This window comes from Pan paniscus, chromosome 20 (genome assembly GCF_029289425.2).
Source record: "Pan paniscus chromosome 20, NHGRI_mPanPan1-v2.0_pri, whole genome shotgun sequence".
NCBI classification, from domain to species: Eukaryota; Metazoa; Chordata; class Mammalia; order Primates; family Hominidae; genus Pan; species Pan paniscus.
In genome coordinates this window covers 14,145,392-14,172,356 of record NC_073269.2, presented here as the reverse complement: position 1 = coordinate 14,172,356, position 26,965 = coordinate 14,145,392, and the positions used below count along the sequence as shown (strand labels likewise).

The 26,965-nt window shown below is 42.4% G+C and overlaps 2 protein-coding genes across 2 annotated transcripts; one reads left to right on the top strand and one right to left on the bottom strand.

Moving 5' to 3' along the window:
- Window positions 1–3,811: 3,811 nt before the first annotated feature.
- On the bottom strand, window positions 3,812–5,005 carry LOC100992942 (olfactory receptor 7D4). The gene has a single exon (XM_003809632.6). The coding sequence runs from the start codon at window positions 5,003–5,005 to the stop codon at window positions 4,013–4,015; it is 993 nt and encodes a 330-aa protein (XP_003809680.1). The 3' UTR covers window positions 3,812–4,012.
- Window positions 5,006–24,990: 19,985 nt separating this feature from the next.
- On the top strand, window positions 24,991–25,929 carry OR7D4 (olfactory receptor, family 7, subfamily D, member 4). The gene has a single exon (NM_001279243.1). It carries the CDS (start codon window positions 24,991–24,993, stop codon window positions 25,927–25,929), a length of 939 nt encoding a protein of 312 aa, NP_001266172.1.
- The last annotated feature ends 1,036 nt before the right edge of the window (window positions 25,930–26,965 follow it).

Here is a 26,965-nt window from a genome sequence, read left to right as displayed (position 1 = left end):
TACACCCCCTGTGACATTAGGAGTAACATCCCCCTAGTATAAAAAGAATAATATCACAGAGTGTACAACCACTGTGATATTAATAGTAACACACTCCAAGGATATTATGAATAATATCGTGTACAGCCACTGTGACATTTATATTCCTAAAATATAAGGAATATTATAATAGAGTGTACACACATTGTGTATACCCACTGTGATATTAGAAGCAATATGTTCCTAAATTATGAACAATATCACAGAGTGTACATTCTCTGTTATATTACAAGTAATATTTACCCTGGAGATTATGAATAATATCACAGTGGGTGTACACACATGGGGTACACCCACTGTGATATTAGGAATTATATCTCCCTAAGATATTACGAACAATTCAGAGGGTGTACTATGTGCATACTTCTACTGTGATGTTGGAAGTAATATCCTCCTAGGAGATTACAAATAATACCAAGGAATTTACACCACCTGTGACATTAGGAGTAACATTCTTTTAAGATATTACAAATAATATCACAAGATGTACAGCCATTGACATTTTGTACACCCTTTGTGTACATTAAAATTAATATCCCACCAGAATATTTTGAGTAATATCACAGGTGGTTTACACACATGGTGTACACATTTTATGTCATTAGGGGTAACATCCCTATAGGATATTATGAATAATATCACAGAAGGTGTACACAGATGCTGTACACTCCATGTGATATTAGAAGCAACATCCCCCTAGGATATTAGGAATAATATCACAGGACTTGTACATAAATGGGATACTTCCTTTGTGACATTAGGAGTAACATCCCCCTAGGCTATTATGAATAATATCACAGGGTGTGTACACATGGTGTGTACACCCTGTGAAATTAAAAGAAGCATCCCTCTAAGATATTATGTGTAATATCACAGGGTGTGTACACATATGGTGTACACACCCTGTGATGTTAGAAGTAACATCCTTCTAGAATAGTGATGGTGAATATCACATTTAATATTAGAAGTAACATCCCCGTAGAATATTATGAATAATATCACAAGGAGTGTGCACACATGGTGTACAGTCCCTGCGACATTGTGTACACATGGTGTACACTCCCTGTGATATTGTGTACACATGGTGTACACACCCTGTGACATTGTGTACACCACCTGTGACAATGTACACACCCTGTGACAATTTACACCCCCTGTGACATTGTGTACCCCCCCTGTGACATTAGGAGTACATTCCCTATGACATTAGGAGTACACCCCCTGTGACATTCTGTACACCCCAAGTGACATTAGAAGTAACATTAGGAGTACACATGGTGTACATCCCCTGTGACATTGTGTACACCCCCTAAGTGATATTAGGAGTAACATTTTCCTGGGATATTATGAGTAATATCACGGGCGTACACCCACTGTGACAACAGGAGTAATGTCGCCCTAGGATATTATGAATAATATCATTGAGTGTATACCCCCTGTGACATGAGGAGTAACATTTTTCTAGGATATTACAAATAATATTACAAGGTATACACCCCCTGTGACATTAGCAGTAACATCCCCCTAGGATATTACAGATAATACCATAGGGTGAACATGCATTGTGACATTAGTAGTAACATCCCTTTAGGATATTGTGAATAATATTACAGTGTGTACACCCCTGTGACATTAGGAGCTGTTGACCAGGCTGGTCTCGAACTCCTGACCTCAAGTGATCCGCCTGCCTCAGCCTCCCAAAGTGCTGGGATTACAGGCGTGAGCCACCGTGCCTGGCCATTTTATTTTATTGTAGATTCAGAAAGTACATGTGCAGTTTTGTTGTGTTACAAGAAAAGCCTTAGACAAATTAAATTTAATAGAGGGTTTTTTTTGTTTTATTTTTTATTCTTTTTTTGAGACAGAGTCTGGTTTCGTCCCCCAGGCTGGAGTGCAGTGGTGTCATCTCGGCTCACTGCAAACTCCACCTCCTGAGTTCAAGCGATTCCCCTGCCTCAGCCTCCTGAGTAGCTGGGATTACAGGTGCCCACCACCACATCCGGCTAATTTTTTTTTGTATTTTTAGTAGAGACGGGGATTCACCATGTTGGCCAGGCTGGTCTTGAACTCCTGACCTCAAGTGATCCACCCGCCTTGGCCTCCCAAAGCGCTGGGATTACAGGCATGAGCCACCACGCCCGGTCAAATTTAATAGAGTTTAATTGAGCAAATACCGATTCGCAAATCGGGTAACCCCCAACCAGAATAGGTTCAGAGAGGCTCCAGTGCAGCCATTTAGGGGAAGAAAATTTATGGACAGAAAAAGAAAAGTGACGTACAAAAGAATGGAAGTGAAGTACACAAACAGCTGGATGGGTTACCGCTCGGCGTTCGACGAATTTGAATACGGTTTGAAAGGCTGGCCAGCTTTGATGGCTCAAAAACAGATAATTGGCTCAGGCATAGGGTACAATCTGTTTAAACATCCAGGTAGGTTACAGTTCATATGCATGGAGGAACTTTCAGGCTGAACTTAAAATACGTAAGGAGGGCCGGGCGCGATGGCTCACGCCTGTAATCCCAGCACTTTGGGAGGCCCAGGCGGATGGATCACGAGGTCAGGAAATCGAGACCATCCTGGCTAACACGGTGAAACCCCGTCTCTACTAAAAAAAAAAAAAAAAATACAAAAAATTACCCGGGCGTGGTGGGGGGCGCCTGTAGTCCCAGCTACTCAGGAGGCTGAGGCAGGAGAATGGCATGAACCCGGGAGGCGGAGCTTGCAGTGAGCCGAGATCGTGCCACTGCACTGCAGCCTGGGGGACACAACGAGACTCCGTCTCAAAAATAAATAAATAAATTAATCAATTTAAAAAAACCTAGAGGAACAAGGAAAGGAAGGAGGGAGAGAATAAGAGAAAGAAGGGAGAAAGGAGGAAGGATAGAAGGGAAGAGAGAAGGAAAGAAGGACAAAAGCAAGAATCACAAGGAATGAAGCAACAGCTCAGGGTACTCCGAAGCACTAATCTCTATGAATTTTATGAATGAACCAGCCTGTGAATCTAGATCCCAGCTTTCAACTTGAAAAGCTCCTGAGTATTTTTATGAAATTCGGGTCAGCAAAGTTAGTAGTGGGGCTGCAGTGTCACACTGCCTGATATAGCCGACCTCAACTCAATCTCTGCCTCTGAGAAATAGAGTGAATGAGAGAAAATAACTCAAAGAAAGGTTTTTAGGATGAAATAGTTTATAGATGTAAACTAGTAAGCAGAGTTTTGATATGGTAAGTACTTTGCTTTGAATATTTTATGAATTTCATTTTATTTCTTCCAGGGATAACAAGAGCAAAATCAAATTAAGATGAAACAGTAACATTCAAATGGATCATTTTCGAGGACCTGTGTCAGCATTTGACATGAAGAGTTTTATAATGTCAAGTTAGAAATCTCAGGAATGGCACTAAAAAAATGGATCAAAGATGGAACTTTAAGGACTATGTGCAGAGAAGAAAACTTTAAAAGGAATTACTGAGAGAGCTCTTCAGCAGAAATATATTAGGTGGGTGCAAAAGTCATTGCAGTTTTGGCCATTACTTTTGATGGCAAAACTGCAATGACTTTTGCACCAACCTAATACAAAAACTTTTTTTTTCTTTTTTTTCAGACAGAGTCTCGCTCTGTCACCCAGACTGGAGTGCAGTGGTGCTACCTCGGCTCACTGAAACCTCCACCTCCTGGGTTCAAGCGATTCTCCTGCCTCAGCCTCCAAAGCAGCTGGGACTACAGGCGTGTGCCACCATGCCCAGCTAATTTTTGTATTTTTGGTAGAGACAGGGTTTCACCTGTTGGCCAGGATGGTCTCGATCTCTTGACCTCATGATCGGCCCGCCTCTGCCTCCCAAAGTGCTGCAATTACAGGTGTGAGCCACCGTGCCCGGCCATACAAAAACATTTTAAGCAAAGTCGTAGGTGCTTTGAAAATAGGAAACTGCAACATATATTTTAGGGGAGAGCAAGATCTAGGATATGTGCATTCACATTTGCTTAAGGGACCCATAGCATCCTCTTAGTTCTGAGCTTGTGTCCCGTAAGAGACAAAAGGCTGCCCTGCTAAGGAGTCTCCCCAGGGCTCCCTTCACATCCTTGTTCCTCAGGCTGTAGATGAAGGGGTTCAGCATGGGGGTGACCATGGCGTACATCACTGAGGCCATGGAGCTGCTCTGGGAAGAATGGGTCACAGCAGAACTGAGATAGACCCCAAGTCCTGTTCCATAGAACAAGGAGACCACACAGAGGTGAGATCCACAGGTGGAAAAGGCTTTGTACTTGCCCTCGGTGGAGGACATTCTCATTAAGGAGGAGACGATCTGAGAGTAGGAGAAGAGGATCCCAGCTACAGGAAACACACCCAGCAGTGCCGTGGCCACATACAAGACAATGTTAATGAGGAGAGTATCAGAGCGGGCCACCTTGAGGACCTGAGCCAGTTCACAGAAGAAATGCGGAATCTCAGTGCCTGTGGAGAAGGTCAGCCTCTTCATCAGTAGAATATGAACCAGGGAGACCCAGAAAATGATGAACCAAGATGCCAGAACCAGGAGGCCACAGAGATGGGGGTTTATGATGACCATGTACTGCAGTGGGTGGCAGATGGCCACAAACCGGTCATAGGCCATCACGGCCAGTAGGAAAGTATCCATTCCAGCAAACATCATTAAAAAATACACCTGAGTGAGGCACCCCATGTAGGAGATGTCTTTGCTCCGTGCCTGGATGTTCACTAGCATCTTGGGGACTGTGGTGGAGATGAAACAGGTGTCCACAAAGGACAAGTTGGAGAGGAAGAAGTACATGGGGGTGTGGAGGTGGGAGTCAGAGCTGACGGCCAGGATGATGAGCAGGTTCCCCAGCACAGTGACCAGGTACATGGACAGGAACAGCCCAAAGAGGACGGGCTGCAGTTCAGGATCATCTGAGAGTCCTAAGAGGAGGAATTCTGATAATTCTGTAAGGTTTTCTGCTTCCATGTAGCTGTTGTGTCTACCGGGGAAGGAGGAAAAAGCAACATTCAATCACTCTTCAATATCACTCTTGGATGCAACCTCTATGGAGTCCTTCCAAAGATCCTGATTCACTCAGCCATTTGGTAGCCTAATTCCATTTGAAACGTGTGGAGTTTCTCAAACTACCTTTAATTTAGCAGTAATCTTTCTCCTTTACCATATACTCATGAGTTTTAATTATTTGATTCAAACCTATGGACAGTAATTTCTTCTTTGATAGGATCCTTCCAAATAACTGCAGACTCGCCATGTCTTTTGATACATCTCCATAGTTCCTTCATGCTAATAGGTGTATAATCATGATTAAGATACGCATTTTCAACTCAGGCAATCTTTTTTTCTGTGACCTGACACTGGTGATGTGACAGTTAATTCTCAGTTCCTTAGTCTTCATGGATACCTCATGTTTTACTCATTTATGGGGGACATGTGATATTTTGGTACATGCATAGAATACATAATAATCACATCAGGGTATCTGAGGTGTCTACCACCTTCAGTATTTATCCTTTCTATGTGTTGGGAACAATTCACGTCCTCTTTTCTAGTTACTTTGAAATATGCAATACAATGTTGTTAACTATAGTAATGCTACTTTGCTCTTGATCAAAAGAACATATACCTTTTATCTAAGTGTACGTTTATTTTTTTCTTTCTAAAAATATGATTGTCAGTATCACTTTGTGAGGTTTTAAAAGTGGCTTTGTGTACAATAAGAGTCTCAGTAAATGATAGCTGTCGATATTATTAAACTCCTTCTTCTTATAAGATAGTTATTTTGGATATATCACTCTTCCAAGGTACAATACATAGGTGTAATTTAGGAAATGGAATCTTGAGGGAGATTTTCTGGAATAGAATTTTGGTCCACCAACTTACTATTGTGTGACCTTAAGAAAGACATGTGGCCAGGCACAGTGGCTCACGCCTGTAATCCCACCACCTTGGGAGGCTGAGGTGAGCGGATCACGAGGTCAGGAGTTCGAGACCAGCCTGGCCAACATGGTGAAACCCCGTCTCTACTAAATATACAAAAAATTGCCAGGCGTGGTGGTGCACACCTGTAGTCCCAGCTACTTGGGAGGCTGAGGCAGGAGAATTGCTTGAACCTGGGAGGCGGAGGTTGCAGGGAGCTGATATCGTGCCACTGCACTCCAGCCTGGGTGACAGAGTGAGACTCTATATCAAAAAAAAAAAAAAAAAAGAAAGACATGTAAACCCTCTTAGCTGCAGATAATTCACCTCTAAATAAGAGTAGTAAATATTTTCTGCATGGAAGGATTGAAGAGTGAAATTAAATGAGATGATCCATGTTGTTTTTCTGCTCTGGTTTCTGTGGCATACAACGGCCATATCATAAATGTGAGCTTCCGTTCTTAACATCACAATAATCTGCCTTGCATGAGTGTCATTTCTTAATATCCATCTCAAACTGTGCTGACCATCAAGGATGGAATTCTGGTGAAGATGAATAGAACTGTTACCTCTCTGACTGCCATACAACACTTCTAATTAATGAAGATTCCTGTGACTCCTTCCTTCAGAATGCCTGCCAGGTGATTCTTCCAAGAAGAGAAAAAAGCATGTGGACTACATATATAAGAGGAGGAAACAAAAGCACACAGCCATTAAAATAAAACACAAGTCACGTGTGAGTCTGTTCTCGTGTGTACGTGCTTTCCAGTGGGGTTGCAGCGTACTAAGGTCAGTAGAGTCGATCATCAACATATATAATTCATGGATTTGGTTCAAAATATTCAAAACTTACATAAATCATGTCATCCTAGAAAAAGAAAAGGCAAATTTAAGATTTGAAAATAAATGATTACATTTACCATGGTAGAAAAAGGGCAGTGATACTGATGCCTAGAGATATTTAACTAATCAAAGACCAGAAAAACATCATAGAAGACCAATTTAGTCTGGGAAGTTGGGTTCTGAAATAGGAATCTTGGAGCTAAGAGAAGAAGATTGGGTCATGATTCAAAAGGGGAAGTAAGGAAAGAATAGACAGTGTAGGCTGGGAGGATGAAATGCCTGGTTGCCCGTGACTCAGAGAGCTTAGTAATTGGGACTTGAGAGACCAGTGAGATGGAGAGTGGAGAGTGAGGGTTAGGGGGGTCAGAGTGTGAGCCCCACAAGAGACCATCCTGTGCTCTTTCCTGAGTGCATCTCATGTAGGTAATTTTACGTTTTTTTGTGGATCTGAGGTTGTGTTTTCTTTCATCATTTTTCTTTCCAGAGGTGTACATGGTACCCGTCACTTAGTGAAGCAGTGTCATTCGTTTGGGGTAATACCTGAGGTTCGCTGCCTCACGCCAAGGAAATCAAGGACACAGACAAACAAGGATTGGGTTTAACAGCGGAGGTTTCATAGATGAGAGAAAGAGAAAAGCTCTCTCCGAGGCGCTGCCGAGTGGGTCTTCCAGTTCCATTGTGAAATGCATGGGATTTTATAGATAAGCTTGAGGAGGTGGTGTCTGATTTACATAGGGCACAAAGGACTGGTTGGACCAGGTGTGCCGTTTAAAAGTGCACGAAGAATCTTTTTTTTTTTTTTTTTTTTTTTTTTTTGCGACGGAGTTTCGCTCTTGTTGCCCAGGCTGCAGTGCAGTGGCGCGATCTTGGCTCACTGCAACCTCCGCCTCCCAGGTTCAAGTGATTCTCCTGCCTCAGCCTCCTGAGTAGCTGGGACTACAGGCGCACACCACCACGCCCGGGTAATTTTTGTATTTTTAGTAGACACGGGGTTTCACCATGTTGGCCAGGATGGTCTCTATCTCCTGACCTCGCGATCCGTCCACCTCGGCCTCCCAAAGTGCTGGGATTACAGGCGTGAGCCACCGAGCCCGGCCATATAGCCTGCTTTTTAATGCACACACGGTTGACAAAAGGAAGATGGAGCCTCCATGTTGAACACGCCTGGCCCCCAGGTAGCCTTTTCCCATTGGCACAGCTGCCAGCATTCACCCGTACAAGCTTGCAGCCCGCTTTTCTATGTCTGCAGCTTGATTTTTCAGGCTGCTCGTTGTTAGAAAAGAAATGATTTTGGGGGATGCTTTTTGTTAAAAGGGAAACCCTTGCCAAGGACTCTCTTACCCTCACTAGCTGCCTAAGTAATTTCTTTTTAGCTCCTGTATCATTAGTAGGTGTTCAAGAAACACGATTTTGGATGTGTAATAAAGATTGAGATCAAAACTGACATCCATAACACAAAACAGAAATTTTTATTCATTTCATGCCTGAATATAGACACTAAATTGAACAGTAAAGTTAAATAAAATACGTTTCTGTTTATTTTAAAAGAATCATACACCATGAACATGTAAGACTCCTATTAATAGGAAACAGGCTTAATATTAGGATGTTTGTTTACATAGTTCATCACAATAATAGGTCAATGAAAAAAAAAAACCTTAACCACAAACACAATGCAAAATAATATATTTCAGAAAATCAAACAGCAGCCAGTGCAGAGACTCTCAGGACATGAGGAAAGCAAGGACAATTTTTGTTGTTGTTGCTTTTGTTTTTTGAGACAGAGTCTTGCTCTATTGCCTAGGCTGGAGCGCAGTGGCGCAATCTCGGCTCACTGCAACCTCCACCTCGCAGGTTCAAGCGATTGTCCTGCCGCAGCCTCCCAAGTAGCTGGGACTACAGGCATGCGCCACCACGCCCAGCTAATTTTTGTATTTTTAGTAGAGATGGGGTTTCACCATGTCGGCCAGGATGGTCTCAATCTCGTGACCTCATGATCCACCCGCCTTGGCCTCCCAAAGTGCTGGGATTACAGGCATGAGCCACCATGCCCGGCCACCAAGGACAATTTAACCTAGTAAAGGAAACCACAGCCAACAGCATAGTCCATATTAAAACACTACAGCATTTCTCAGGCCGGGTGTGGTGGCTGACACCTGTAATAATCCCAGCACTTTGGGAGGCTGAGGTGGGCAGATCACTTGAGGTCAGGAGTTTGAGACCAGCCTGGCCAAGATGGTGAAACCCCATTTCTACTAAAAATACTACAAATACAAAAATTAGCTGGTCATGGTGGTGCAAGCCTGTAATCCCAGTTACCTGGGAGGCTGAGACAAGAGAATCACTTGAAGGTGGAGGCGGAGGTTGCAGTGAGGCGAGATCATGTCATTGTACTCTAGCCTGGGCCACAGAGCAAGACTCCATCTCAATCAATCAATCAATAAATAAACACTGCAGTATTCCTCTTAAATTCATGAATAGGCCAAGGCAGTCTACTCAGCATCAATCGTCTGAGATTCTCCTGAACATTTAAAGACATTGGTAAAAATGAAATAAAGGAAATTGGCCCGAGTTTCAAATGTCAAAAATAATATTATTTTTTACATGGCACTGTGGACACTGAAGTGAAAAAATAGTAATGACAACAACAATGATATAGAATTCTTTAGTAATATTTGAAGTCAGATCTGCCAGCAACATAGTAAAATTATAAAAGAAAATCCAATCATATTAGAAACAAAATAGACAATACCTTGCGCAGGACAGATCTTCAGTGAGTCATTCAGGAAGAGGTGATTGGATTCAGGAAACCTACCAGGAACCTACAGTTTACGGCAGAGAGTGGAGAGGATTTGGAGATCATCAGAAAATCATACATTCAAGTATGGACATTCCTAACTGTTCCCGGAAAGAGGCTTCAGCTTCCAAAAGGAAAGAAAAGGAACAGAACAAGGGCTACAAAAGACTGGTATTGGTGAACACTAAAGTACCTTTAAAATACAGGAACTTCAAGGCTGGGCGCGGTGGCTCACACCTGTAATCTCAGCACTTTGGGAGGCCAAGGCAGGGGGATCACCTGAGGTTAGGAGTTCAAGACCAGCCTGAGCAACATGGAGAAACCCCGTCTCTACTAAAAACACAAAAATTAGCCAGGCGTACTGGTGCCTGCCTGTAATCCCAGCTACTCGGGAGGCTGAGGCAGGAGAATCGCTTGAACCCAAGAGGCGGAGGTTGTGCTGAGCCGAGATCGCGCCATTGCACTCCAGCTTGGGTAATAAGAGCAAAATTCTGTCTCAAAAAAAAAAAAAATACAGGAACTTCAGCTTCATAGACTAAATAAATATGGGACTGTCTAGGCTTATTACTCTAAAGTACAGCCCAGTACCCACTCTCTCTCCTCTTACCCCAGCAGCCCTTGTTGGGTCACACTGACTCTGATTGTCACTGATGCTTTCTCTTCTCCATGGTGTGTCCCTGTTAAACCCAATGGTGTTTTTTCCAAGGCTGGGATCAGAGAATTACACTTGAGGGGCGGCAGGGCCCAGTTCGAAGTTTCCATTGCCTCAAGGGTTGAACTCTCAGAGAGCCTCATTAAATAAATTGTTCTATTGTTTTTCCACCCTCCAAATAATTCAGCTCCCTTAGGATACAAAGAAGATAGCAGAATGGAAAATGTTCAGGCAATTTTGCAGCGGTAGTGGGAGATGAATTTATTTTCTCCAAGGAGAAACTCTTTTTTTAGTTGGATTTAAAAGTCACAAGGTATTCCCTAAGGAAAGTTTAATTTCTTTTTTTCTTTTCTTTCTTTTTTTTTTTTCTTTTTGAGACAGAATCTTGCTCTGTCGCCCAGGATGGAGTGCAGTGGTGTGATCTTGGCTCACTGCAACCTCTGCCTCCCAGGTTCAAGCGATTCTCCTGCCTCAGTCTCCTGAGTAGCTGGGATTATAGGCACCTGCCACCACGCCCGGCTAATTTTTGTAGTTTTTTTTTTAGTAGAGATGGGGTTTCAGCATATTGGCCAGGCTGGTCTCGAACTCCTGACCTCTGGTGATCCACCCGCCTCAGCCTCCCAAAGTGCTGGAATTACAGGCATGAGCCACCATCCCTGGGAGGAAAGTTTAATTTCTATAAGGAACCAAAACTCAGCAATCTTCTCTCTGGAATGTGCCTCCCTTGAAGAAACTTTGGAGATTTTATGGATCCCTTGGTGTCCACAAGGTTATAGAGGCAAAGGGATCTTTTTTTTAAATTTACTTTCCTTATGTTTTAACCACTTTATTGAAGTATGATTAAAATGTAAAAGCTGTAGACATTTAATGTATACACATGATGAGTTTTGAAACAGGCATACATCCTTGAAACCATCACCACCATTATGGCTAGGGACATACCCATCACCTCTTAAAGTTTCAACTGCCTTTAATATTTTAATGTGTGATAACCACACATAACATAACATCTGCCTTTAAGCACATTTTTCTAAATAATACATTATTGATATCTACAAGCACTGTATTGTATAGGACATATCCACAACTTATTAATCTTGCATCACTAGAACCCTTCGTGGTTTAACCAGCATCTCCCCATTTTCTCCCCTTTTCAGTCCCTGGCATTCACCATCTACTCCAAAGTGGTCCTTCCTGAAGGAAAGCAAATTGGTGAGTAGGTTTTGTCCTGGTGAAAGAACCAACAAAATGAGGACTGAACAATAGTTTTTGACATTTTCTGGTGACATGGAAGCCTTTGTTGATTTTAGGAAGGGCTTCATTTATTACCTCTAAATAGAAGGGTAGGACAGTAATAGCCCATATGGAGTAGGTGAAGAGTGTGTCTAGAGGAAATATAGGTGGCAAATGTACACCAACTATGAAGTTTTTTAGGGAAGGGGAGAGAAGAGAGAAAGTGTAGCCTAAAGGGGGCATGGAGTATGGGAGAGTATTTTGAAAAATGTTTTTAATTGGACAATAGAGGAATGTGTTTAATTTCAAAGAGAATGAAAATAATTAATGTAGGTATTTGAATACACAGATACTGACTACAAAATTGGCAAGATGTAATATACACCATAAGACAAAGAAAAATCATAATGTGCTACATCCCCAATATATAAAATCCATCGGTCCAAAACTCAAGGGTGGACAGTGAGAATGGCTATTATTAAAAACTCAAAAAATAACAGATGCTGGTGAGGTTGTGGAGAAAAAGGAATGCTTATACACTGTCGGTGGAGGTATAAATTAGTTCATTCATTTTGGAAGACAGTGTGACGATTCCTCACAGACCTAAAGACAGAAATACCATTCTACCCAGCAATCCCATTACTGGGTATATACCCAGAGGAATATATATCATTAGTATATAAAGACACATGGATGTATATGTTCACTGCAGCAATATTTACAATAGCAAAGGTATAGAACCAACCTAAATGTCCATCAGTGATAAACTGGATAAAGAAAATGTGGTACATATACACCATGGAATACTATGCAGCCATAAAAAAGAATATCAGGCAGGCGTGGCGGCTCACGTCTGTAATCCCAGCACTTTGGGAGCCCAAGGCGTGTGGATCACGAGGTCAAGAAATCGAGACCAGCCTGGCCAACGTGGCGAAACCCCATCTCTACTAAAAATACAAAAATTAGCTGGGCTTGGTGGCTCATGCCTGTAGTCCCAGTTTCTCCGGAGGCTGAGGCAGGAGAATAGCTTGAACCCAGGAGGCGGAGGTTGCAGTGAGCCGAGATCGTGCCACTGCACTCCCACCTGGTGACAGAGCAGGACTCTGGAAAAAAAAAAAGAAAAAGAAAAAGAATGAGATCAATGTCCTTTGTAGGGACATGGATGGAGCTGGAGGCCATTATCCTTAGCAAAGTAATGCAGGAACAGAAAAGCAAATACCGCATGTTCTCACTTATAGGTGAAAGCTAAATGATGGGAACACATGGACACAGAGAGGGGAACTACACACACTGAGGCCTTTCAGAGGATGGAGGGTGGGAGGAGTAAGAGGATCAGGAAAAATAACTAATGGGTACTAGGCTTAATAGCCAGGCGATCAAATAATCTGTACAACAAACCCCCATGACCCAGTTTACCTATGTGACAAACCTGCACTTGTACCCCTGAGCTTAAGATAAAGTTAAAAAAAATCAAGGGTGGAAAGTAGAAGGGTCCCTGCCTGACGTTCCTCTCAGGGAGCCACTTGGGGACTTTGTGCTTCTGTTCTGAAGTCTGACTTCCGCAGATTTAGAGGTCTTGGCTTCTAAAGGCTGTAAAAGTAAGTAGAGGTTCCTCTTCAAAGACTTTCCTCCTTGTCTAATTGGGAATAAATAGTAACTTCCCTTAGAAGCAAAATTTATTCAAAGACCTGTGCTAACATTCTTAAATATCTGCTAGCCGTAATAAAGAAATCAATGTACTTTATGTTCTTAGCTCTCACAATTTAGCCTAAATATTTGCCCTGGCATGCTTATACTGGTCCAAGCAAGCATTAGGTCATAGCCTGTTCCTCTTCCTTATTTGAAGGTGTTTTTACCTTTCTCAGTATTCCACAAGTTATTTCCTCCATCCTTTGTTCTCCTCTGCCTTTGCCTCTTTTAAAAAGTTCTAAGTTGCTAGCCAATCAGGACAAACACGGAATGTGCGGTCCCGTTCCAGCCAATGGAAACCGGACCCAGCAGTAGGGTGGACACATCAGGTTATAAATGACCTTGTCTCCTTTGTTCAGTGTACTCTCGTGGCAAAACTGCTGGCGAGTGTACCCTTTCTGCAGAAAGTATAAAAATGGCCTGGCTGAGGAAATTAAATTTATATTCAAGTGCTATTTCTTTATGGTACCAGGGAACAAGCATTTCAAACAAGGCTTAGCCCTTCTAGAGAAAGGGCAGAAGTCTCTAAGAACTTCAAGCCATGCTGCTGCCTAGCACTTCAGGGCTCTCATGCCAAGGAGAGGAGCTCCCACCTGGCAGGAGTAATTGACCCAGGTCATCAATGTCATTGTGGACACAGGAAGGAGCATGCACAGGTGCCTTGCTATGTTCTAGCCGTGATGGGAGCAGCCCAGGAGCAAGCTTGGCACAAACATAGTAATGAATACAGATGGCTCTGGGTCAGTTATGCTCCTACAGCAAGAGAGATGAGTGTTTCCACCATGAATAAAGCAGCCTCCTTCAGCTGAGAGCAACTCTCTAAGGGGATTGAGGCTGCAGGCTGCCATATGGCTACACTCCTTATGCCCTGAAGAACAGGACCTTCATTCTGAAATGGATAAGTAAGGAATGCAACGCAGCATCCATGACCATCCACTCCTTCAGCCATTTGGATAAACTTTTTGTGTACATTCAAGGAGTGGCATTCCCCATGGTTTCCTTTGTGTCGTTTTAGGGAAGAGAGGCCAATAGGATGAAATACTTACAAAAGGAGGGTCAGTGGTTCAAACAGCAGCCTCTGCTGCTGCCTGTCATCTCAAGGTCCCACTGATATAGGTAGTGTCCCCCTCCCTTGTCACCATCCTCAATTCCCCTCTCCTTTTTGTTGTTTTTTTATTCCTTCCTTCCTTCTTTCCTTCCTTCCTTCCCTCTCTCCCTCCCTCTCTTTTCTTTCTTCCTTCCCTTCCTTCCCCTCCTTCCCTTCCTTCCCCTCCTTCCTTCCTTCCTTCTTGAGTTTCGCTCTTGTTGCCCAGGCTGGAGAACAGTGGTGTGATCTTGGCTCACTGCAACCTCTGCCTCCCGGGTTCAAGCAGTTCTCCTGCCTCAGCCTCCCAAGTAGCTGGGATTACAGGCATGTGCCATCACATCTGGCTAATTTTATATTTTTAGTAGAGATGGGGTTTCCCCATGTTGGTCAGGCTGGTCTTGAACTCCTGACCTCAGGTGATCCGCCCACCTCAGTCTTCCAATGTGCTGGGATTACAGGCATGGGCCACCGCACCCGACCTCCCCTCTCCTTATATAACACTTCTGTTGTTGGGTGATTCAGGTGGTGGGGTGACCTTGACCTTCATCCCTAAGCATTCCAAGTCCTGGTTGTCATTTCTTTTTCAGGTCATGTCTGTTGCATTTGACCATTGATTGTGAAAACTGAGAGAAAGTCTACTGAGAAGTGTTTAAATGGATCACCCACATACCAACATAATCTCCTCTTCTCACATCATACACCCCTATGCTTGGGCCATATTATCTGCTAGATCTATGGTGTTGAAGGTCATTGGTGAACAAAATTCAGAGTGCATCTATGGAATCTCTCTCTCTCTTTTTTTTTTTTTGTTTTGACCAAGTCTCACTCCATTGCCCAGGCTGAAGTGCAGTGGCATGATTCTGGCTCACTGCAACCTCCACCTCCCCAGTTCAAGTGATTCTCCTGCCTCAGCCTCCCAAGTAGCTAGGATTACAGGCTTGCACCACCATGCTCAGTTAATTTTTTGTATTTTTTAGTAGAGACAGGGTTTCGCCTTGTTGGCCATGCTGGGCTCAAGTGATCCACCGGCCTCAGCCTCCCAAAGTGCTGGGATTACAGGTGTGAGCCACCATGCCTGGCCATATGGAATCTCTTAGTGGGAAAATCATGATCAGGTTTTAAGGATTCTAGAATGAGGCTATGCCATCCACTGGAAATATTTATATGTCTTTGAAAAATAGTTCCTGGTTTGTTACCAAGTCCTGTAGATATGGGATGCTTGATGACGGGGTACCAATGACCACATATATGAAATTTCCCACTATAACCTGATTCTATGGGCCCTATTAAGTCGTAACATTAGACAGGCCCAGCCCCAATCCATGGTGGAAATGGCACATCTGAGATTGAACCCAAACAGGACCAGAGGCGTGAGAAAGCTGCACGTGTAGAAAGCCGAGACCCCGGCTGGGTGCAGTGGCTCACACCTGTAATCCCAGCACTTTGGGAGGCCGAGGCAGGTGGATCACGAGGTCAGGAGATCGAGACCATCCTGGCTAACATGGTGAAACCCTGTCTCTATTAAAAATACAAAAAATTAGCTGGGTGTGGTGGCACACACCTGTTATCCCAGCTAATCGGGAGGCGGAGGCACAATAATTGCTTGAACCCAGGAGGCAGAGGTTGCAGTGAGCCGAGATTGTGCTACTGCACTCCAGTCTATGCCACAGAGCAAGACTCAGTCTCAAAAAAAAAGCCAAGACTCCAGCAGATCCCAATGGCATTCACCATTATTGCACCAACACCACGCCTTTAGCTTGTACCTAGGGTCCATTGGGGAGCAGGAGATGTCCTGTACTATTAGGAAAAAAAAAAAAAAAAGAAGAGAAAAATGCCTGAGTTTGCTTTATAGACAGATTGGCTTGGTATGTGAGTACAATAAAAAATGAACCATGGCTTCATTATAGCCAAGTTCAGGGACACCCTGCAAAAGGGGTGTATAGAAAAAATCTCTGCAAAGGGTGGAACTGCAAGCGACACATCTGGTCATCCACGTTGTCTGGAAGAAAAAGTCATTTGAGGTGGTGGGACCACCTGGTCATGGGCTTTGAAAGAAAATGATGAAACAGTGTAGACAGGTATGTAGATGGACATAGAGGACTGGATATGATAAATGAAAATATTTGTGTTGTATGTCACATAGGAGGCAGATAGGCATTCATTTTGCCACATAACATTTTCCAGCCTTTATCATTGGCCACCTGATGGTATGATGGCCTGATAAACAGAGTGGCCACAAGGGCTGAGCCTCCCATTTGCAAAGATCCATCGAGCTGGTGCTGCTTCGGAATGTCCGAATGGTCAGCAAGAGACAATAGCAGAGCACCCAGAGGGCCTTCTTTCTTGAGGAGACCAGCCAGCCAGGGGAGCAGGTTGACCACATGGGGCTCCTTCTATCTTGAAAAGACCAGCAGTTTATCCTCACAAGGATGGTGCAAATTATGCAAATTAAACAACAAGAAACATCAAACTCACAGAATGAAGAACAAAAGCCATATGACCATTTCTATAGATGCAGAAAAAAGCATTTGACAAAAATTAACATCCTTTAATGATAAAGACTCAATGAATTAGATATAGAAGGAATATACCTCAACATAGTAAAAACCACACACAAGAAACCCACAGCTAACATCACACTCAATGGGGAACAATTGAAAACATTTTATCTAGGGTCCAGAACAAGACAGGAATGCCTGTTCTCACCACTTCTCCTCAATATAGTACTGGAAGTTCTAGCTAAATCAACTAGGTTAGAGAAAAAAAATGAAAGACATCCAAACTGGAAAGTAAGAAGTTAAGTTGTCCCTGTTTGCAGATGACATGACCTTATGTATAGAAAACTCCGAAGACTGCCAAAAACTGTTAGAACTAACAGAAAAGACTCAGTAAAGTAGGAGGATACATAATTGACATATAAAAATCAATAGTGTTTCTATATACTAACAGCAAACTACTCAAAAAAGAAATCAACAAAATAATCCTATTTATAATTGGTACCCCCAAAAATAGAATGGTTAGGAATAAATTTAACTGAGGAGGTGAAAAATTTGTACACCCAGAACTATAAAACATTGTTGAAAGAAATTAAAGAAGATACAAATAAATGGAAAGATATCCCATGTTCATGAACTGGAAGAATTGCTATATTAAAATGTCCATACTATCCAAAGCAATCTACAGATTCAATGCAAACCCTGTCAAAATTGTAAAAACATTTTTCACAGAAATAGAAGAAAAATTCTACAATTTGTGTGGAATCACTAAAGACACCAAATAGCTAAAGCAATGTGAGCCAAAATAACAAAGCTGGAGGCATCACACTACTTGATTTAAAACTATTTGACAAAGCTGTAATATCCAAAACAGCATGGTGCTGGCATAAAACTAGATACATAGACCAACTGAACAAAATATCAACCACAGAAAGAAATCCGTGTATTTATAGCCAACTGATTTTCAACAAAGGTGCCAAAGACTCACAAGGGGGAAAGGACAGTCTCTTTAATAAATGGTGTTGGGAAAACTGGATATCCACGCAGAGAAGAATGAAATTAGGTATTTACTTCACACTATATACAAAAATCCATTCAAAATGGATTAAAGTCTTAAATGTAAAACCTAAAATAGAAAAGCTAGAAAATAACAAAAGAGGAAAACCTCATGACATTGGTCTGAGCAGTGATTTTTTTGGATATGACCTCTGAAGCACAGACAACAAAAGCAATAGACAAATGGAATTACATTAAACTAAAAATCTCCACACAGCAAAGGAAACAATAGAGTGAAGAGACAAACTACAGAATGGAGGAAAATATTTGCAAACTAGACACCTGATATGGGGCTAATATCCAAAATACGTAAGAAGCCCAAACAACTCAATAGGAAGAAAACGACCCAATTTTAAAATGGGCAAAAGACAGCCAGGCGCAGTGGCTCACGCCTGTAATCCCAGCACTTTGAGAGGCAGAAGAGAGCAGATCACGGGGTCAGGAGATAGAGACCACCCTGGCTAACACGGTGAAACCCCGTCTCTATTAAAAATACAAAAAATTAGCCGGTCGTGGTGGTGGGCGCCTGTAATCCCAGCTACTCGGGAGGCTGAGGCAGGAGAATGCCATAAACCCGGGAGGCGGAGCTTGCAGTGAGCCGAGTTTGCGCCACTGCACTCCAGCCTGGGTGACAGAGCGAGACTCCGTCTCAAAAAAAAAAAAAAAAAAAAAAAAAAAGGGCAAAAGACCTGAAAGACATTTGTCAAAAGAAGACACACAGATGGACAACATACATTTTTTTTTTTCTTGAGACGAGTCTTGCTCTGTCACCCAGGCTGGAGTGCAGTGGCGCGATCTCGGCTCACTGCAAGCTCCCCCTCCCGGGTTGAAGTCATTCTCCTGCCTCAGCCTCCCGAGTAGCTGGGACTACAGGCGCCCACCACCACGCCCGGCTAATTTTTTGTATTTTTAGTAGGGACGGGGTTTCACCTTTAGCCAGGATGGTCTCGATCGCCTGACCCTGTGATCCGCCCGTCTAGGCCTCCCAAAGTGCTGGGATTACAGGCGTGAGCCACTGCGCCCGGCCCAACATACATTTTTAAAAGGTTTAACTTCACTAATCATCAGGGAAATGCAAATGAAAACCACAATGAGATATCACCTCACTTCATCTCAAATGGCTATTACTAAAAAGACAAAAGATAGTAAGTGCTGGCCAGGATATGAAGAAATGGAAACCCTTCTACACTGTTGGTAGGAATGTAAATTAGTACAACCATTATGGAAAAGAGTATGGAGGTTCCTCAAAAACTTAAAAATAGAACTACCATATGATCCAGCAGTCCACTACTGGGTATATATCAATAAGAAACGAAGTCAGTGTGTGGAAGGGATATCTGCACTCCCATGTTTATTGGAGCATTATTCACAGTAGCCAAGACACAGAATCAACCTAGTTGTCTGCAAATAAATGAATGGATAAAGAAAATGTGGTATATATACACAATGGAATATGATTCATCCATAAAACACAAGGAAATCCTGTCATTTGCAACATGGATGAACTCAGAGAACATTGTGTTAAGTGAAATAAGGGAGGCACAGAAAGACAAATATCACATGATCTCACTCATATGTGGAATCTAACGAAGGTGATCTCAGAGAAATAGAATATAGATTTCAAAGAAGTAGAATGTTGGTTACCAGACCCAGAGTGGTTTGGGGTTGAGGAGTAGTGTTGGTGTTGTGGAGACGTTAGTAAAAGAATACAAAATTACAGCTATATAAGAGAAGTAAGTTCAAGAGATCTATTGTACAGCAGGATGACTTTAGTTAATGATGATATATGATATTCTTTGAAAATGCTGAGAGTGGATATTAAGTGTTCTCACCAGGATAACAACTCTGTGAGATAACGCATATGTTAATTAGATACATTGAATGTCCACAATGTATATATATTTCCAAATATCAAGTTGTACATGATACATACATATAATTCTATAATTTAAAAATATATATAAAAATAATTTGAAAAAAATATTTAAAAAGAAAAGACATTTTTGTTTCCATAAATTTTCAACACCGAGGGATCCATAAAATCTCCAAAGACTCTTCAAGGGAGTCACATCGCTTGGAGATGATTCTTGAGTTTAGTTCCTTGCAGAAATTAACCTTTCCTTAGGGGAAAACTTGTGACTTTCAAATTAAACTGAAGAAAGAATTTCTTCTTGGGGGAAATAAATCCATCATGCCCTACCACTGCCTATTTCATCACAAAATTAACTGAAAAATTTCCATTCTATCATCTTCTTACTACTCAAAGGGAGCCGAACTCTTTGGAGAGTGGAAAGAAAATAGAACAATTTATTTAATAAGGTGCTCTGAGAATTCAACTCTTGAGACACTGGAAACTTTAAACATGCCCCTGTTTAAACATCCTCACCTGTAATTCTCTGTTCCCAGCCTTTGGAAAAACCCAGTACGGCTTCCTAGGAACAGATCGTGTAGAAGAGAAAACTTCAGTGATAACCATCAGAGTTAGTGTGACCCAGTGAGGGCTGGTGGGGTAAGAAGGAAAAGAGGAGAGAGAATAAGTACTAGCCTTCCCAGTAATGAGCCTGGAAAGTCCCATACTTATTGAGTCTATGAAGGTGAAGTCCCTGTACTTTGATGGTACTTTAGCTTTCACAGAAACCAGTGTCTCCCACCTTCTGGCCTCACTCCTTGGAATCCAGGGCCCGTCTTTAATAAGTTATTTTCCAAACAGTCTCTAACTCTACTGTACTCTTTCCTATAAACTTTAGTCTCCTGTTGAATTTCGTACATCCAGTTACTTATTCATTAACTACTCACAGAAGATCTACTATGCTCAAGGTATTGTCTACGTGTTCCTAATGTGATTGGATTTTTCTATTATATTCTATATTTTTCCTGGCAGATTATTGGTTACCAGACCCAGAGTGATCTGGGGATTGGGGGGTAGGGTTGATGTGGTGGAGATGGTGACTTATTACAGCACTTACTAGCTGTTATGTTGTTGCTATTTCAACTTAGTATCCATGATATCATATACAAATAATACAATTATTTCTGACATTCAACATGCAGTCCAATTTTTTTTCTCATATTAAAAATCCCTTGGCTGAACGTAGTGGCTCACATCTATAATCCCAGCACTTTGGGAGGCCGAGGCGGGCAGATCACTTGAGGCCAGGACTTTGAGACCAGCCTGGCTAACATGGCAAAACCCTGTCTCTATTAAACAATAACAAAAAAAGAAAGCCTGAAACCTTAGCTTATACCTGCAATCCCAGTTACTCGGAAGACTGAGATGGGATAATTGCTTGAACCCAGGAGGCAGAGGTTGCAGTAAGCTGAGACTGCACCCCGCACTCCAGCCCAGGTGACAAAGTGACACCATGTCCCCCCCAAAAAAAATCCCTTTGCATGTTCACCAAAATATCAAAAGATTGAAATTGTAGTAGACGGCCTTTGGTGTGTCCAGGAATTTAAACCCCTTACTGTTTTAACATAGCATATCTTGTTGCCTGTGGTATTAAAACAACCATTGTTTATTGGGTTAAGCAATTGTCCTTGGTTTCTTCCTTTATTGAGAGGATCTGCCCTGGTTGATAATCTTTTTCAAATGCATTTTTTCTATTGTGATTTTGTTTATGATTTCTCTTTACTGACCTGTTTTTGTGATGAATTATGCAGACATTCTTACATTAAACCTGCTTCCATTGTTAGAGCTGGTATTACTACTTCATTTATCATTATTTTAAAAGAGATATGAATATATGTTATTTACTGTATTATTAAATTTATGTCTATATTCAAACATGTCTTAAACTTGAAGATTTCTATTTTGTGTTATAGTTGATGCTTTGGTCTCAGTCTTTACAGAACATTTCAATTTGTACTTGCTCAGAATCAGTAATGTGCTGGGCACCACGTAAATCCTTGTTAAATGATGAGACAAAACAATCGCAACCACTGTCTAAAACTAAATATAAGTTGACCAATGTGAAAGGGACAAGGAGGAAGAATATAGGATGTTCCATTTCTAGTCATCAAATACATATCCCACTTTCATTCCCTGCTCCCCATCTCACTGGCCTCTCAAATCCTTTCCTTTACAAGCTCAATGACCCATGGGACAATGTCGAATTCTCTTCTGTCAGCCTAGAAGATTTACCCTTTCCTTTCCTTACTTCCCCTAATTAACAATGATCCGGCCGGGTGCAGTAGCTCATGTCTGTAATCCCAGCATTTTGAGAGGCCGAGGTGGGCAGATCACTTGAGGTCAGTAGTTCGAGACCAGCCTGGCCAACAAGGTGAAACCCTGTCTCTACTAAAAACACAAAAATTAGCTGAGCATAGTGGCACACACCTGTAATCCCAGCTACTCAGGAGGCTGAGACAGGAGAATCGCTTGAAACTGGGAGGCAGAGGTTGCAGTGAACAGAGATCGCACCACTATACTCCAGCCTGGGCAACAGATCGAGATTCCATCTCCAAACAAACAAACAAACAAACCAATGATCCATTCTTCCTCTCTCAGCCCAAATTTTCCTATCTCAGAGAAGCCTCTTCTATCCACTTTCCAGGACTAAAGTTGGTCTTCAGTGATTATTTTTCCATCTTTAATTAATCAACATTCTCTAGGCATAAATAGTAACAGCCTTTTTTCCATCATGAAAAATGCAAATTTTTTTTCAAACCTCAAAGTTGCCCTTTAGTTTTTTAGGATGATTTGATTTATAGAAATTTTTAAATTTTTATATCAAACTTATCAGTCACATTTCTTGGCAATCCATTGCCCTGATATTAGTCCAACATTGCCACTCAACTGCATGTGTACACAAGCACACATTCTCTCAGGCCTTGTCTTTGATTCTAATGGCTGTGTCCCTTTCTTTTCTCGTCTTGTGTATGTAGTCCACAGGCTTTTGTTACTTCTTGGAGGAATTCACTGGGCAGACATTCTTTGAAGCAGGGAAGCATAGGGATCTTCATGAGTTGAGAGTCCTGTGTGGTGGTCACAAGACGTAACAGACCTGTTGTATTCACAGTGATCAGAATTCCATCCTTGATGGCTGCCCCATGTAAGGGGGATATTGATATTGATAAATGATAGCCATGAAAGACAGATTTATTGTAATGTTAAAAACAAAAGTTCAGGCTGGGCACAGTGGCTTATGCCTGTAATCTCAGCACATTGGGAGGCCAAGGTGGGTGGATCACTTGAGCCCAGGAGTTCAAAACCAACCTGGCCAACATGGTGAAACCCCATCTCTACTAAAAATAGAAAAATTAGCTGGGCATGGTGGTGCATGCCTGTGGTCCCAGCTACTTGGGAGGCTGAGGCACAAGAATCACTTGAACCCAGGAGGCAGAGGTTGCAGTGAGCCAACATTGCACCACTGCACTCCAGCCTGGTCAACAGAGTGAGACTCTGTCTCAAAAAAAAAAAGCAAAAGAACAAAAGTTCATATGTGTGAAATATCCATTGTATGACACAGAAATCATAGTAGACAAATGACATGGATAATCTCATTTAATTTCACTCTTCAATATTCCCACATAGGGAGTATTTACTACTCCTACTATGGAGGTGAGGTAGCTGCAGCTAAGACAGTTCAAATAACTTTCTCAATGGTATACAGTAGTAAGTTGGTGGATTCATATAGTTTGGCTGTGTCCCTACACAGTGAACCAGAGGCAGGTCACAGAAGAAATGTGGAATTTCAGTGCCTATAGAGAAGGTCAACCTCTTCATCAGAAGAACATGAACCAGGGAGACCCAGAAAATGATAAATCAAGATGCCAGAACCAGGAGGCCACAGAGGCAGGAGTTCATGATGACTGTGGGGTGCAGGGGGTGGCAGATCTCATCTTGAATTCCCATGTGTAATGGGAGGGACCCAGTAGGAGGAAATTGAATCATGGAGACAGGTCTTTCCCGTGCTGTTCTTGAGATAGTGAGTAAGTCTCATGAGATCTTATGGTTCTATAAGGGGGAGTTTCCTTGCACAAGCTCTCTCTCTTTGCCTGCCACCATCCATGTAAGATGTGACTTGCTCCTCCTTGCCTTCCACCATGATTATGAGGCTTCCCCAGCCACGTGGAACTGTAAGTCCATTAAACATCTTTCTGTTGTAAATTGCCCAGTCTCAGGTATGTCTTTATCAGCAGAGTGAAAACAGACTAATGCATGGATCAGAATTTTATTCTAAAAAGTCTGATTTCAGAAAATATTTTCCAAATCACAGCTCTATGCTGTACCTTGGAAGAGTTATATATCTAAGTAATTATCATAAAAGGAAAAGATGAATAAGATTAATAGTAATAGTAGCAGTAATGATAGCTATCATTTGTTGATATTCCTACTGTGCATATGGCATTTTTAAACCTCAATAAGAAAGTAATATCAATAATTTAATTTTAAGGAAGGAAGAAAGCCCTGAGAGTTAACTGTCACATCACTTCCAAGCACTGGGTCACAGAATAAAGGTTGTTTGGGTTGCAAATCCACAACTTAATAACTATTGTACATCTATTAGAATGAAGGAAGCATGGGGATTATCAAGGAAAAGACATGACATACCTTTAATTATTTTGGAAGATTCACACCAAAGAAGAAATTGATTTAAGTTCATAGATACAAATGGGGGAATTAAAACTGGTGAGTAAACGAAAAAAAGAGTTTTTTTTGTTTTGTTTTGTTTTTTCGAGACGGAGTCTCACTTTGTCACCAGGCTGGAGTGCAGTGCCATGATCTTGGCTCACTGCAACCTCCGCCTCCCGGGTTCATGCGATTTGCCTGCCCCAGCCTCCTTAGTAGCTGGGATTACAGGCGCACTCCACAACGCCCAGCTGATTTTTGTATATTTAGTAGAGACAGGGTTTCACCATATTGGCCAGGATGGTCTCAATCTCTTGACCTCGTGATCTGCCCACCTTGTCCTCCCAAAGTGCTGGGATTACAGGCGTGAGCCACCATGCCCGGCCAAAGAGAGAGATTTCTAAAAATTAAAGAATGGCTGGATAACTCTACACAAATAGAATAAAAATAGATACCACTTCCTGAGAGATTCATTGTCTTTGTAAGGACTCCAGGAAGGGTGACAAATGTCCATCAAAAGGTGATATTGTAAAGTGATGACAAGCTGAGCTGCCACTTGCTGTTCATTAAACGTTGCTTTTTCCTTCCTCCCCAGCAGACACAACAGCTACATGGAAGCAGAAAACCTTACAGAATTATCAAAATTTCTCCTCCTGGGACTCTCAGATGATCCTGAACTGCAGCCCGTCCTCTTTGGGCTGTTCCTGTCCATGTACCTGGTCACGGTGCTGGGGAACCTGCTCATCATCCTGGCCGTCAGCTCTGACTCCCACCTCCACACCCCCATGTACTTCTTCCTCTCCAACCTGTCCTTTGTCGACATCTGTTTCATCTCCACCACAGTCCCCAAGATGCTAGTGAACATCCAGGCACGGAGCAAAGACATCTCCTACATGGGGTGCCTCACTCAGGTGTATTTTTTAATGATGTTTGCTGGAATGGATACTTTCCTACTGGCCGTGATGGCCTATGACCGGTTTGTGGCCATCTGCCACCCACTGCACTACACGGTCATCATGAACCCCTGCCTCTGTGGCCTCCTGGTTCTGGCATCGTGGTTCATCATTTTCTGGTTCTCCCTGGTTCATATTCTACTGATGAAGAGGCTGACCTTCTCCACAGTCACTGAGATTCCGCATTTCTTCTGTGAACCGGCTCAGGTCCTCAAGGTGGCCTGCTCTAACACCCTCCTCAATAACATTGTCTTGTATGTGGCCACGGCACTGCTGGGTGTGTTTCCTGTAGCTGGGATCCTCTTCTCCTACTCTCAGATCGTCTCCTCCTTAATGAGAATGTCCTCCACCGAGGGCAAGTACAAAGCCTTTTCCACCTGTGGATCTCACCTCTGTGTGGTCTCCTTGTTCTATGGAACAGGACTTGGGGTCTATCTCAGTTCTGCTGTGACCCATTCTTCCCAGAGCAGCTCCATGGCCTCAGTGATGTACGCCATGGTCACCCCCATGCTGAACCCCTTCATCTACAGCCTGAGGAACAAGGATGTGAAGGGGGCCCTGGAAAGACTCCTCAGCAGGGCCGACTCTTGTCCATGACAAATCAGGGCCTCAGAACTAAGAGGACACACTGCGTACCCCTAAGGCAAATGTTGTGGGTTTAAATATCCGGCTCTTTTTCTCTTTTAAAAAATGTGCTTGATGTGGGATTTTTGGTTGTTGTTATTGGGTTGTTTGTTGTTGTTATTGTTATTGTTTTTGAGACAGAGTCTGGCTCTGTCGCCCAGGCTAGAGTGCCGTGGTGCAATCTTGGCTCACTGCAACCTCCACCTCCCAGGTTGAAGCGGTTCTCCTGCCTCAGCCTCTCAAGTAGCTGAGATTACAGGTGTCTGCCACCACACCCAGCTAATTTTTGTATTTTTAGTAGAGACAGGGTTTCACCATATTGTTCACACTGGTCTGGAACTCCTGACCTCATGATCTGCCCGCCTCAGCCTCCCAAAGTGCTAGGATTACAGGCGTAAGCCACCATGCCTGGCCAATGTGTTTCTTTCTTTTCTTTTCTTTTAATCAAAAACAATTATGATTTTGCTGTTGTTTTTGTGTTAGTTTCTCCTAAAAACTCCCTCTGTAAGCCCTTTTTGACTTTTCTTCCCTAGATGTTTCCCGTAAAGTTCCATCTTTGATCAGTTTTCTTACCACCCTTTCTGAGACTTCTAATTTGATGTGTATGGCACTCCCAATATCAAGTGCTGACCTGGTTTCCTCGAAAATTATCCTTTTGAATGTTGATGTTCCTCACCTTAGTATAGTTTTTTCTTGTCCTCTGGATAGGAAATAAAATGAAAATCATAGATTAGTCGTATAAAATGTTTACAATATCAGGACAGTGCTTGTTGCTTTACATGTATGATGTTATTCAATCCTGAAAACATTTTGTGAGAAATTTTGTCTCATTCACTGCATTTCTCAAAGGAGGAGACTGAGATGGAGGTAGAGTATATCCTAACGATCTGACACTTTGCCCACACTTCTAACTTTGCCATCCTACTTTCCATAAAAACAGTGATATAAAATTATCGGGGCACAGTGGCTCACACCTGTCTTCCCAGCTACTTGGAGGGCTGAGGCAGGA

Bases quoted from the DNA above. Each gene is read 5' to 3' on its own strand.
- LOC100992942 (XM_003809632.6), bottom strand. From the start codon at position 5,005: ATGGAAGCAGAAAACCTTACAGAATTATCAGAATTCCTCCTCTTAGGA.
- OR7D4 (NM_001279243.1), top strand. From the start codon at position 24,991: ATGGAAGCAGAAAACCTTACAGAATTATCAAAATTTCTCCTCCTGGGA.